This window comes from Poecilia reticulata, linkage group LG9, assembly GCF_000633615.1.
Source record: "Poecilia reticulata strain Guanapo linkage group LG9, Guppy_female_1.0+MT, whole genome shotgun sequence".
NCBI classification, from domain to species: Eukaryota; Metazoa; Chordata; class Actinopteri; order Cyprinodontiformes; family Poeciliidae; genus Poecilia; species Poecilia reticulata.
Window position 1 is genome coordinate 16,219,038 of NC_024339.1, and position 15,116 is coordinate 16,234,153.

Consider the following 15,116-nt stretch of genomic DNA (forward strand, 5'->3'; position numbering starts at 1 on the left):
GTTTAGCCACAGGGGCGTCCTCCTGCTGCTCGGGGTAAATGTCAAGCTTTGCGATTACAGAATGAGAGTTTGCTGCACAATTCGACCGTGTGGGGTCCCCACAAAGCTTTAATGACATGAATAAAAGTGCTGCATGTTTATTCCACAAGTTGTTGATGTCTTTTATTCATTGTCTTCTCCTTTTCTGACAGCATCCATTTAACACTGCAGGCAGTGTCCCAATTTGTTTCCTTTTTCAGAGGCTGAAACTCTTGTGAGAATTACTTAAATCCCCCCTCCTCTCTGTCCGTGTATCTCTCTCCCTCTCTCTCTCTCTCTCTCTCTCTCTTTTTGCTGTGCGTCTCTTCACCTGTCTGCCGTCTCAATTTTTGGTGTTTGTGTTTGCGGCCTCGCCTCTCGCGGCGTGCAGACGCGTGCCTTGTTCTGCCTCTAATTGGTTCTCTGTATTCATGAGGGGATGCAGAGAGAAGCAGAGGAAAGGGCGAGGAGCAGAAAGCCGACTCTTAATAAACGTCAGTCCACAGCCGAGACGCGGGTGGACAGCTCACTGATGGGCTGCTTATAACAAGCCATCGGTTAATGCAAAAGGGGAGATGGGAGTTGAGGGGATGTTGCAGAGTCGCAGAAAAAGAGAAAGGATGGTGGAGAGACAGAGACTGGACCAGGACTGGTCGGGGACCTGCGATGAAGCTCCTGCAGCAGGAAGTAGTTGTGAAACGATGCGTGCAGCAGGAGGGGAGGGGAGGGGGGCAGTCCCACACAAGCTGAGTTTAAGTGGTGAACTCTGCAAGCTTGTGATTTATGATCGTCGGTGTAGTCTTATTATTTGTGTTGCTGCATCTGAACCCCTGCATGGGAGAAGCACTGATTTTTAGCTGTTTATTCTGGTGTGTTGTCACATATCCATCCCGTCAGGCCATGAAAGCTCTTCCTCCTCCTCTCCTTTGCTCCTGTCTCCACACAAAAACAAAACACAAGCTGCAGATTTATTGTTTTGCCCACCTTGTTTTTGCTTTTGATTGTTGTCAACGTCCCCGCTGTCTCCTCTGATGAAGCAGCATGCGATCCGCTCCTCTCCGTTTCTGCTTCCTCCCCGTTGTTCTCCGAGTTCACATCGAGCGAAAGCTTCATCAGAGGAACATTTGAGAAGAAAGGGGATGAATCAGACCCGCTGATGGAATATTCCGGGCCGACAAATGCCAGGTGTCGTCTCAGGGCCGCTGAAATTGATCCGTCTGAGTGACACGCATGGTGTGCTCCTAATGTTTCCGACTGATGCAAAAGGGATTTTTCTCTCATCTGCACTTGTAGGCCGTAAAGACCTCTTCTTTTTTGGTTTCTTTGCACCCGTTTTTCTGCACACTTGTCTCCATATGCTCGTTTCTATCTTAAACACCAGAGCTGATTGACAGCTTCTTGTGTTTGGCTTTGACAGCCTTTATTTGCTGCAGACAGCGGGCTTTGACTGAATGGCTGACGTTTTGAGGTTTCATGTCTGTCAGCGTGCGATGGCTGCAAGGCGGCGTTGTGGAGTGGATACCAAACACACGGTGCAACCCATCACCCCCCTAACACCACCAACCCATTCAGCGTCCGCGCACAATGATTATTTAGGTTTTTGTATGGTTCTGCTCTAACAGGGTCATGGGAAGATTAAACATGGGTCATTTTTGAAGCGCTCATTCTGTTGCATTGTTGTTTAGTTCTGTTTCAGCATCAGACAAGTAAGAGTACAGTACAGTTTTAGTTCAAATAAAAGAGACTCACAGTGGAAACTTATTCTGACCTTTTATTCTCTTCTTTTAGGGGGAAATGATCATTATGACCAGTATTTTTGGTAAAAAAAAACAAAAAAAAACTGGCTTTGGAAAGACATTACACTTACAGCAGCTTGTAAAGTATTCATTCATTTTTAATCTTTTCAAATTATATTTCAAAGTTTGAACTGCAAACTTTAATGTGTTTTATTAGGATTTTATGTGACAGACTAACACAGAGATGTGCATAATCATGAAGCGGGAGGATGATGGTGCTCAGTTTTCAAAAGGTTTAACAAATAAAAAATCTTGAAAGTGTGTCATGAATCTTCTCAGACCAATAATAAGTCCACTTGTGTTTTCTGTGGAGGCCTCAGAAGGTTGTTGGAGGACATTAGTGAACCAAAAGCATCATGAAGATCAAGGAACTGCACTAATGGGTTAGGAGAAGCTTTAAGCAGATGAGATTAAGTATGAAACAGTATCCTGAGCTTTGAACGTCTCACACAGTGCCGTTTAATCCATCGACTGAAAATGGAAACAGCAAAAACGTACCAAGACAAAGAGAGCAAAGAAGACTAGGGTGACTCTGGGGGAGCTGCACATGTCCTGAGCTCAGGAGAGGGAATGCATTAACATAACAACTAATTGATTTTAAATTTCAAATTTATTCTTTTAAAACAGGGACAGTGCATATTAATAGACAAATGCAAAGTATCTGTAAATATGCCAGATTATAGCCGAGGGCTAGTTTCCAGCTGCTTGTCCCTCGGTTGGAAACACACATGAATAAGACCCTACATGTGACAAAGTCCCTCTGAAAATATATACAAAAAATGATGTGAAAAAATAAAGCATAAGACGAAACGCAACCGACACAATGACAGAAGCGGTTTAATTAAAATTTCCAGTTCAAAACAAACACTGCATATCACCTCAAACCCACAATGAAATCCAGCGGCGTTTTTCTGCGAGGACAGGGAAGTTGGGTTTCACTGGATGATTGATGAAAACTTGTTGAAAGCAACAAAAGACTTAAAACTTGAATGAAGGACAACAAGTTGAAACACACATCTAAAATAATGAAATGGTATAGCTCAAAGTGTGGCTTAATCAAAACCCAGACCTAAATTTGACGGTAACTTTAATCTTCACTTTAGTTCGCAGACATTTTGAAAGAAAACTGGACAAATATTAGATTTTTAGATGTAGAAAGCGACCCTGCAAGTATTAACAGGTGTAGACGATGAATGGATGGAGAAGCATAATTTCACAAAGCTTAAAGCACCATTCAATAATTTACTCAGCACCAGATTTCTAATTAAAAATCTACAGAAGCTGCATTTTCTCCACCGCTTGGAGATGGTACCATCTCGGAAAAGTCACTTTCTTGTTGGAGGCTTTTAGACACAAGGTGACAAATGCATCTCTGCTCCCTAAGACCCAGTTTCTCTCATGGCTTTTACTAAGCCGCAACAATTTGTTGCTGAATCGAGCAAATTGCCTCAACAGCTCAGGGACTTTGCACTTACTTTGCTGAACATCGACTGAATTGACCCTGCCAGACATAAAAGCTAGGATGGATAAAAAAGAAATGCTGACAGAAGTTTGACTTTGCTCTGAAACCTGTTGAAGTCGGTCATTTCTCAGAAAAAAAAAGGTTCCTATCCTGGTAGGCTACTAGATGCTTTAAAACAAGGCGTCTTCTTGTGTGTGATTAATATGTTTAGTTTTGCTCTACATTGGGGAGAAAGTCGTGTTTAATATTTTAAAATGTTCTCTGCTTCACTCTGATCTCCTCAGTTTACTCCCTGAACAGTCCGTGATGTGTCTGGGAGGCATTAAAAACTCACCAACACTAGACTGGAAAACTGCTTAAGTGGGTGGAAAACACTCTGGGAACTGAGAAAACAATCCAAATTCAAACTCTGTTCAGCCCTTCTGGAGCTTTAAGCCCTCTAACAAAATGTTGATCAGGGTTTTCAAGCAGCAGAATACAGCAGAGACGTATTACACCTGAATATTAGTCGTAGTTTTTAAATCAACAGTTTGCAACAAAGCTTAAACATTTTGACATTTTGAGGTTTTTGTGAAGCAGGTTACAGATTCAAAAATGATTGGGGGTTGAGATTAATACTTCAATAAAAGAAAAGTAAGATTAAACATTACCTTCAAGGCAAAATCATTCGAAACAATATATTTAATGACCCTAACATTTGCTTCTGAGGTGAAACTTTGCATCTTTATGAGGGGAATCCTTTTAAGACGTATTGAAAGTACTCAATATTTTATGCAGTAACCCATTTTGACACAGAAGAGTTAGTTAGACTCTGAGCTTCTTTAAACCATATTACTAATAGTAGTGTTGAGAAAAACCTGCTCTAAAGTCGGCATGAAATTTAAAAGAAGTCGGGAAAAAACATAATGTTTCCACATGATTGTCAAACACGGGTTTGATGCTCAAGTGGGCGAAACTTCCCTGGAAAAGTTGACACAAGCCAAATCAGTCTTGCAGATTGTGGTAAATACACGCAGCCAGCAGATGCAAACGAGCCGCACCTGTTCTTGCATGAAGCCGCAAACGCAGCGAGCGAAGAAGTGATCAAACAAAACAGAACAAAACGCTCCTCTAAAGTTTAGCGGCAGCAATCGACCGTCTCAGGGAGGCAGCATGTTTTCATTCCTGACTGAATGATGTTGATGTTTTAATGCACTGCAGCTGAACAGATGATGTAATGTTTCACACCATTAACCGATTCACCCGAAAATAAGAAAGCATTGACTAATCTTTAATTATATCAGATTGTAAGCTTTATGTGTTGTCAATAAAGATGCACTGTCTAATTTGTTATTTATAATCACAATAAAAGACACTTTTGCTTTCCTGACCTTGGATTAAATCCTGTTTTTCCTAATTGAAACATTTAATAAGGTTTCTGTCCAGGGCGAGAGTTTAATTTCCTCAATGCACCGCTGGCTGTGATTTACATAAACCTTTAAAAATGGGTCAATTTCCTTCTGAATGTAGCAAAGAGACAATTTCACTCTTACAGATTGCTTCTGATCTTGCTCTTTTATACTTCAACATTTTAGATCATTAAACAAATTTAAATATCAAACTACAATAACCTGATAGACATTTATTACTCCTGATCTTTATGAAAAGCTGAATTTTACAGTCCTGTCCTGATTATTGTCAAACTTGTAAAAAAAAAAAAAAAAATCACTTGAAAAGAACCAGTCTTACTATCATGTCCTGATCAAAAGAAACAAAGAGCAAATCACATCATGAGTTTGGAAAGCTTAAAGTTGTTTTCAGCTCTTTCAGGCTCCAGTGAACCACAGTGAGTCTTTATCCACAAATGGAGAAATCATTGATTAGTGGTGAGTCTTTCTAGGAAAAGCCGTTCTACCAGAATAACTCAAGAGCTTATTAACAATGTATCTAAATAAAGGTTTTGGAGTGGCCTAGTCAAAGCCCTTGATCATGGTTGTTTCTCCCAAGGAGAGTAACTGATATGTCAGATATTAAAATTTGATTTATGATCTTAAATGTTTAAGATCATAAATTTCAAGCCTTGGAATACTTTAGTTTAACACATAGAACTAATAAAGAAGTTGATTTTTCCTTGTGTGTCTTTTAAGAAATGGACATGATGTGCAAACTTTAATTTGTTCTTTTGCAGCATTTGCAGCGAACTTTCCTAAATTTGTCCGTAGGTGATGCACAATAGTTTCTTCAGGCTTGTTAAAAACTGTCTTCCATTCATAAGTGACCACTTACTCCCAAATTATTCACAGTATGAATTGAGAGAATCTAATTTAAACACAACCATCCTGTGCTGTCTGTGTAAGCTTGTAATTACCCGTCTGCTAACTGGCTGCAGGAACACCTCGCCGCACACCTGAGTTTGATGAATGCCGTGACTAATAGAGGATGACATGTTGAAATTTTTGAGGGTCAGTAGTCAGCCTATTGCAATTACCTTATTATGCCAGCCCCTCCTTGTTCAATAAATGTAGTTAGAGAACAGATTAGATTTGTAATATATTAAATTTTGTTAGATTAGTGTGCCATAATGAGTAGAGGACTGTTATTAAACACACTGTGATGCTTGAGCCCGTTTGTTATTTGTACATGTTTCTAGTTTCTCTGAGTTCTTCCTCCAACTAAGCAAACTTACAAGCGGAAAGGAAACATAAGAGTAAACATCTCACCTGTAACTCTAAAGCAAACAATAGAGATCTGAATCGAGATGTGAAAACATTGTTTTTTCAGCGCACCAGCTTCTGTTTGTCTCCTCCAGTGACTGACAGCTTTGCAACGAGGCAAATGTGTTCTACTGCAGATGCATGTTGAAGCACAACATCAGCTTTACTACACGGTCAGAAAATGTCTAAAATTAAATTTGAGCTTTGTTGTTGTTTTTGTTTTTTTTCTGATCTGGATATGTACAAATTTTTGTATCTCTAGAAATTTTTCCCGATAATTTTTTGTAAAAGTTGTCCGCCCTTCACTCGTTTCCCTTTCTGCCATCTTTCCTTCCTCCTTTCCTTCCACATTCCCTCCCTCCCTTTGTTGGCTCCTTCTTTCTTCCTTCCTTTTTCTCTCCCTCCTTTCCTCCTTTCCTTCCTTGCCTCATTGTTTCCTAAGCCTCCCTTTCATTTCCCCTTCCTCACTTCCCGTCCAGAGCTATTTCATAACATTTCACACAGTTGCAACTTTCTGGAAAAAAAACTCTACCCTGTGCCCTTCATGCCTTCCTGGCCAAAGACAAACATGTCCCCGTTCGGTGACTCCCATTGATCATCCCTTCAGTTAGACTCCAGAATGAGGCGGTGACAGCCGGCGAAGTTTCTGAGGAGGCTGGCATGGCACGGGGAGAGGAGAGAGGACAGGCAGGGACAGGTTGGCAGACAGCTGAGTTTTAGAAGCTAACTGACAGGCAGGAGTGCACAAAGCAGTTGTTGTTGTTGTTAGATGACTGAACGCAGAACGACAGAAAAGTAGTCAAGCATGCAGACGCGTTGTTATCACTCATCAGGTTTTTGTGTACCCATGGCAACAAAACAATGTAATAAAAACAATTGCAGTTAGCTTTGATTGATGACTGTCTGGAGCCCGAGGGAGGCAAAGTAAATACAAAGAAGTGTGTGTCTGTGTGCCAATTACAGTAAGAGAACCAGAAAAGGGAAGGGAGCGCTTGCATGTGTGTGTGTGTGCGTGTGTGCGTGTGCGTGTGTGTGTGTGTGTGTGTGTGTGTGTGTGTGTGTGTGTGTGTGTGTGTGTGTGTGTGTGTGTGTGTGTGTGAGAGTGTCTTGACGCAGAGAGTTTCAGGAATAAAGATTTGCCAAACTCCAGCAGCCTTACCCTCATGTGTCTTCCACCTCTTTTTTTTCTTTTTTTTTTTTGTTTGTTTATGCCAGACAAAGGTTGAAGTCCAGGTAATGAGTGCAGTTGGACAAACTGTTACAAATTTTAAAGTCACAGAGGAAACGTGCCAAAACATGTCATGTATGTTATTTTCTGTCTCTCAGGAGAATTTCAGCTGGTGATGGAGTTGTTCTTGTGTTGGATGTTTCTATGCTCTTCACGAGTCACATTTAAAGGACAGATTATTGAATGTAAATGCTGACACTTGTAAACGGTGCTGCTGTCTTGCCAGGTCCCTCTTGACAAAGAGATTGCAGATCTGCTTAAATAAATGTTATTATTATTGATGCTGTTTTGTTGATTTTACTTTGCCATGTTTGTTTAGCTGAACTGCTGCAAGGATGAAATACAAAAACATGCTGGGTACATATTAGAAAACAACTGAACAGGTGTACCTAATAAAGTGGTCAGTTATTTTGTTGGTAGTATGTGAAGCATACAGTACAATAATATATGTTTTCTTTTACTTTGGGAACTAAAAAAATGTCCAAACTCTGTTTTTCACACATGTAGCCTTAAATCAGCACTACAAGGTTTTACAAATTCACAGAATAAAAAATGTAAAAAAAAAAAGAAATAGAGTATGAAAAACACATGCACAGTAAAAATGTTAAAAATCAAACTGCTGCCATATTTGCAATTGATAGGCAGGCCAGACCTGCTCCTTGGTAGAAAAAAACCCTAAACTTTCCTCATATTATTACTCACACTGCTCTGTTTTTCAAGGTGTAAAAATATTGAGATGTTGAATCAAGTGTTAAGGCTCATAGACAAAGGTGTTTCCCCAAAGGGAGCCGACCCAGCCACCACTGCAGGGTTCTGTTTTTCTTTCCTACCTGTAATGGTTTTGATGCAGCTCAGTGCTCCAGCAAACACATGCTGGCAGAGTCAGCAGGATAAGTATTTTGTGAGGGTAATCATGTAGCATAAATCTACTTCATGCCCTCAGGTTGCTCCATGTTCAGAAACGCTGCTGTGCATTAAACTAGACTGTGGTTACATTTCCTAAACTTTGACTGCTGTAAAGACTGAAGGGTTTCTAAGTCAAAGCTTCGGTGAGCTAAACAAATATTTAATGCAACAATCGTCAAAATCATTGACCTGTAAGTCATATCATATTGTAGTCTACCTGAATCATGAAGGTACAATTAGGAATCAAGTCTAAAATGTGACTGGACGAAATGGCTGTACAACTTTTTATGATGTGAGTGTTTAATACCAGTCGATGCTGATAATTGTTTTTTTTTTTTTTGTTTTTTTTTGCTTTAAATATCTGAATTATTGGGTAGCTGGTGACACGACCTTTCCTGTTTCATCCTCAGTTTCCTCTGGAGGTGTTGGACTAATTTTCTTATTTCACTCTATGCTGCTTTTTTTATGTACTTATGTTTCACAGTGGTGAAACTTGAAACTGCTGCTGCGCAGGTTACTCCACAGATCATTGCTAGGTAACCAAAGAGTTAGTGAGTTACTAGGTAACCAAAGAGTGAGTGAGTTAGTTGATGGCTTGAACCCATGTGTCTCTATGTCTCCCTGTGAGCTGCCCAGGTGTACTCTGGCTCTTGCCTAATGACTGCTGGAGGTAGGCACCAGCCAACCCGAAATCCTGCAAGGAGACAATGGATGGATGGAAAAATAAAAAAAATTAAGTTTGAAACCTTACGAAATCCTTTTACACTGTGCCCCAACCACTAATACCTACTGTTCATGAAGGCTATAACAGATCCAAGAAAGAAGTTAAACCTGATTTAGTCACTCTACAGTTTTTATATATATTTATTTTAGAGTTGAACGTTAGCACCTGGCACACGCGTGTCTTCTCCAAGTTCTCCATAGTTTAATATTCTTCCTCTCCTCAACTTTTCCTGTTTTTTCTCTGTCATTGAGTAACTTTGCTTTGTCCTCTTTCACTTTTCCTCTCATCTTTCCTGTTCCTTCTTTGTGTTTTGTCAGCCTTGTCCTTGTCATCCTTCAGTCCCTAATCTTTTCTCCAGTCCCACTGCGATTTTGTACTTGTTTCAGACTGATATGAGAAATTCAGTTTCTTTAAAGTGCTTTGCCATGAGACATCACAGCTTTGACAAATGTTTTCAATCCCAGCTATGCTTTATTGTGCTGAGTCAAATAACTGATGAGGAGCATCTTTGTGCTTCCTCTCAGTCCCTTCTCACCACTTCCTTGTGGTAAATAACTGCCTCTGTAGTACATTTCACACCATGGCCTTATGAAAAGTGACAACAATAAGCACTCGATGGCATAAAAGCAACACTGTGTACTCTTTTGGTCACAATCTCCTTCCATTCTGTTCCCAAGAACTAAACCACTGAGCATCAGTTTGTTTCTCTTAGTAGCTACATATTTAGATATAGTATACAGATGATTTCTGAATTTTAAAGGTTTTCTTTCTGTTAATTATAATTATTTTTGACTTGCAGCTCATTGACACATTTAAGATTAGAATACTACATCAGACCAGTAAAAAAAAAGACATCTTAATGCAGGAACATAAAGTATTTTTAATACCCGCTTTATTGTCAAAAGTTGATTTCAAGCTGAGGAACGAGCCTCATCACAACACGTATTCTAACTCATTAGGTTACACCCTGGACATTCAGTCACATTGCCAACACCGAGAAACATTTTAACAATCTATTAGGCGGTTGAAGCATTTGGGCAAAGAGAATACAGAGGTGTCATAAGGAAAGCCGGGAAATCCCTTCTACAAAACAAGTAATCTCCCAAGAATCAGAGATGCCTCCTCCTAATATAACAACAATAATTATGCAGTCACTTGTTGCACCAAGTGACGGTCTAACGGCGTCAGTGTTTGGACAGATCGTCTGCCGTCATGTCAGGCAAACCTCTGGGTGAATCCTCCCAGAATGATAAAACTGTTCATCACATAATTATTGTTGAAGCTGACAGAAACATTTACATTTAGCTGAATTCATCACGTTGGCTGTCTCACTGTGAGATTACACTGACTAACATAATGACAGAGAATAAAGTCTGGGAAAAAGTTAAATGCATGACACGAGGTGGGTGTCATGTTGAATTGCTTTCTAGATATGTTGGGAATAACAGCATTTTTAAAAGCTGTCAGGTGTTTGCTGGAGAATGAAATGTAAATATTTACTTAGTTCCCCATTGCGGCTTTTGTCTGAGTTATGGACGCTACTTGCCTTCTTTTATGAGTTTATTTTCCCTTTGTTTGTCTCATATTGTTCATTTAGTTTGTAATCTCTTGCTTTTTGAATTCACTAAATTACATTCAAGTATATATGTTTACAGTTTCTCACTAAAATCATTGAGATTTCATGTGACAGACAAACTCAAAAAACCCTGAACATCAGGAGTCTGATGGGCTGTTGCTCAATCTCATTGAGAGTAGATCGAGAGCGTCTGTGAGCGGCCATTTTTATCTTTTCCTCCACAGATTGGTTTTAGATCTGGACTTTGACTGGGCCATACTAACACTGGAAATTATTTAAACTTTCTAATTTTATTTTCTTGCTTAAACATGAAACTCGTTCCTTGTCTTGAGTCACATTACCCAAACTCCCCTGTAGTTGTGCCCTGAATTTACCTTAATCGTGTACCTGCTGAATAAATGGCCTCCCCACAGCATGATGCTGCTACCGTCATATTTTGCTGGTACATCTGAAGTGCAGCCAAACTGGCGTGACCTTTTATGTTTTATCCACATTTTCCTGTTGAGCTGCTAAACTTTTTTTTCCTTCCACTCTACGTTGTTTTTATTATTAATAATATTTTTAAGCAGTTATGAGGCACAGTGGCGAAACCTGTGCCTCATCCAGTCTGTGATCCAGTCTGTGCTGTTGCACAAGTTACTCAACAACTTGTTGCTAGGTAACCAAGGAGCAAGTGAGTCTATGCCACCAACCGTGAGAATGAATACATTCCCCAGAATGCTGTGCGGTTGTGGATTGGAGTTTGGTGAAGTTATTGAACTTTCTGACGTATATTCTATTGATATTGATCACAAGTCTGTTGCAACACATATTGATTAAGTTATGCAAACTTTGTTATTGATTTATTGCCCACATGTATATCAGAGCAAAGATATTGAGCGTTTTCTCTTCACAAATAACCACCAGTTTTTGATGGTTTCTTGCACAAAAGCCTCTCATAATAAATTGAAGTTTCTGGTTCTAATGTAGCAAAAAATGCAAAACCTCAAAGGGAGTGCATAAAAAAAGACAGACTTTTAAGAATATTTCACTATCTCCATAAAATAATCATTGTTCATGATATTTGAGACCTTCCACTGAGACGTATGTACATGCATGAGTGTATTTACATGTTAATGTCAGTTTTATGAGGCTGGGATGATGAAGATGATGCATCCTATCCCCACTAGTGTTAGCCTAGATCTGTCAGAGGCTTGTTGGGTTACTGCCTGGTGAAATCCCAACCCTCAGGAACAACTTGACGGGCCCGACGCAATCATACATGCGCGCACAGACACACAAACATACATGAACACACTTTCGGTCTCAGCCACGAGATAACAGACAGGAGCTGTGATCCAGTCTGGCTTTTTTGTTTTTCACTTCCTTGTTGTTTAGTTTTGATCGACACATTTCTCAAGCAAACTGCACCTCCATTGGCCCCTGACTCACCCCTGTCAGACTGCGATGAAGACACTTCTGTTTGGCTGAAGTCTGTTTATTCCTCATTTATTTATTTCGTTCATCAGGGCCGGCGGTGGTTCTGTGGCCCAGGCCTTCCAGAAGCTCGTAACCAAAATAAACGATTATGCAGCGCCTGCTTTTTTTCATCGTCCTGATTGTGCTCGCCGCCGTGGAGATCAATAACAGGAGGCTGATGCGAGAGGAGATTAGTGCTGCTGGAAGCACCGGCTCTTCATCATTCGGATAATTTAACGGCGTTCACAATTTTCACTTCCTATCAAATAACTTGAAAACGGCAATCTTGTTTCCTCCGCAGCATTATTTATCACCTTAAGAAATGAGAGGCTGCATTGCAAATCACTCGTTTAGCTATATTAACACTTCAATATATTACTTTGTTTCCTGCTGGGCAGGATTTTAGCAGCGCTCCCTCCGTCGCAGCTGAATTCAAGCTTGCCCTACATTTAGCTTTGTGCTGCAGAGTGAGGGCTTCGACAGGAGATAACGGCTCTCGTTGCTCTCCTTTATGATCTTTTAATGTTGCTTCTAATTAATATCTCTGTCGTTAATTTGCTGTGACACATACCCTCTCCACCCACCCAACCAGCCAGCCAGTTAGCTCAAAGCCCCCCAAGCCTCCTTTAATCTCTAAGCACCAAACCGCAGGGAGGGGATCTGGAGATGAGTGTAAAATCAGCCGGCTCACATGTGGTTTGAAACATTTCTTTCTCTTTAAACTTGTATATTCGTCTTTTAGTTATTTCACCCAGTTGTACTAAAAGCACAGAGTGCACGAGTCTTCCCCTCTCATTCTGTGCCACCCTAAAATTAGTTTCGCATGCAGTCATTTTTCTGAACATCGAGTGCAGCAGATAAAGTATTTCGCCATTACACCTGCTCACGGGGGCGGCTTATTGTCCTGTCGTTGTATCTGATGGACTGATTATGATGATGATAATAGCAGTCCAGAGATGGCTGGTGGCTGTCTGCGGAGCCTCGCTTCCCTTTATATTTTAGAAGGCGTGCATTGTTATCAGAATGAAAAGAGGAAAAACGGGGGAATGAGATGAACCCGGCTATAAACACATAATGAGGGTCTGGCTTTTGATTTTAGTGTCTAGTTCTGGAGTTGAAACAACTTCTGAAGGTCCTTTTCTTAATTTGGATTCTTTTCACTCATTTTTCAGTCCTTGTGTTTGAATGTTGCAGTGTGGGCTCCAGTTTGTGCTTAACAAGTGGAAGATAAGGAACAAAAACAGATGAGATTGACCTCAAAAACTCTCTTCAACAGAAAAACGATATTTAAAAGACCAGTTTCTGAGAAATGGCAAAGACCTAATACAGGACCTGGACAATGCAGGTTTATGCCAACTTTTAGATTTTATATCACATTGAGAATTAATGTTTTGGATCCAAAATACTATTTTATGTCAAATAAATAAATAGAAGCATCTTGTAAGTGGGTTGTCTTAAAACAGTCCTATATATTCCATTCAAAACTCTTCTTTTCCCCTAAAGTCACATGTATGTGAAAACACAATACTGATGAATCTCTTCAGTTTAGAAGGAATTTTACATGTTAAAAGATTTATAGATCTCTTTGTTATCAACTCACAAAAAAGAAGCGCACAACTTTTGGATGTTGTGTGCCTGAGTTCCTAGCAGCTCACTTGGCTGAGAAATGTGCAAAAATGCCGTGTCGAGCTGAAAGTCACCCACTGTGAGGCTGAAACTGATGAATTTATGTGCAGAAATCACCAAGAGTCGAAGGGAATTCTGCAGATTATGAAAAATATTACAGTGCAGATGTGACTCTGGCATTGTGGTAGGAAGGCCAGTGCTCAATAAATTATACAAAGCCAATAAAGGAAAATTTAATATTCTATGGAATCTCTAGTCTGCAGTAGAGTAAATGTTCTGTTTAATGTAACAAATATGAATACTAATTTCATATTAGTATTCATACTAGGATATAAAGCTGAAAATGTGGCTAAAAAAATGCCTCGTTGCTTTAAAAGTGAGCCAGCAGAACTGAAGGTTAACGGACAGCCACTCCACCTTTAGTGTATTTTTAGACCTCCTGATGGATAACATTTGAAGTCGGTGCATGTTGTCCAGACCGTAGCAATAATTAATGAATGTTTTTATTGAAATCACAAGAAGCCACTGCAGCGGATCTAAGTCATCGCTCTTTCATATCTGCTCTCCGTTTCTCATTTGCTCAAACTTTGTTTCTTATTTGTCGGGCTCGTCCTCATTATTCCGTGTTTTTCTTTTTGTTCGCAGGTTCAGGAAAACATCTTTGTTGAGTTCAACCACCAGCAGCTCCTTGAGTTCTATGACAAGGTGTGTTTGTTTTGTTTCGAGTATGAGTGTGTGATATCGGTGTTCATGCTGGATATCTTCCCGATTGATTAGACGCTTGGCTTGACAAACATCCATCGCCCCCTCTGTCCGCTTCTGACTTTCATATATTTCTGTGTTTCTCTTTGTTTTCGTTAGTGAATTTCTCTTCCACATTTTTATGAAAGTTTACTAGTTTTTTTTAGTTTTTTTTTCCCCCCCGTGAAAACTCAAAATCTTCCTCTGTTTTGTTTCAGCTTGAAATCGTCCAAGGACAGCTGGATTCCCTGACTTGATGCCCGGTGCACAGCCACGCCCACACAAACAACATGTTGTTAGTGTTGATGTTGACAGCTGGGCCAGCTGTCAGAGGCCAAGCAGTTCCAGGTCTGCTCTGATTTATTAGAGAAAAATATGTCAAACATAAGAGAACAAACTTCTGTGTTGAAGTTTATTCCTATTCCAGTCTCTGCTCATTACTGAGAGCTCAGTGCTTATTTTTTTTTATTATTTTTTTATTATTGCTGTGTTTGGAAATTGAATTGTACTTAATCAGTTTTACTTAATTTTTTTTTCTACCGCATGTAGGGACTTGATGCTCAGTAGTTCTAAACATTTCCTCCAATGAGATCCCTCGAGAGTAAAAGTGCCATTACTCAGTTGTCTTAAAATTTGTATTAATAAAGTTGTTTCACTTTCAAGAGTGAGCTTCATTTGTTGCTGTTGTATTAAACTGTGAATTGGACATGAAGCCTACCCAGGCTGTTGTTTTTGTTCAGTGAAGGCTCATTATTCCTCATTAGGACCAACCTGGATGCTGCTCCAACAGATGGGAGGTGTGTGATGCACAGCAGACCTCCAGCTCATTTACGCACGTGTCTGTGCTCTGATAAATCCTCGATCTCGTTCACGGGCCTTCCCCAGTCT

At 40.0% G+C, this 15,116-nt stretch overlaps 1 protein-coding gene across 1 annotated transcript in view; it reads left to right on the forward strand.

Moving 5' to 3' along the window:
* commd10 (COMM domain containing 10) overlaps positions 1 to 14,890 on the forward strand; it is a 65,369-nt gene extending 50,479 nt beyond the window's left edge. The window contains exons 6-7 of the mRNA XM_008418241.2: positions 14,133 to 14,192; positions 14,447 to 14,890. Of these exons, the coding sequence (XP_008416463.1) occupies positions 14,133 to 14,192; positions 14,447 to 14,485 (99 nt within the window). The 3' untranslated portion in view covers positions 14,486 to 14,890. The remainder of the gene's footprint in view (positions 1 to 14,132; positions 14,193 to 14,446) is intronic.
* Positions 14,891 to 15,116: the final 226 nt, after the last annotated feature.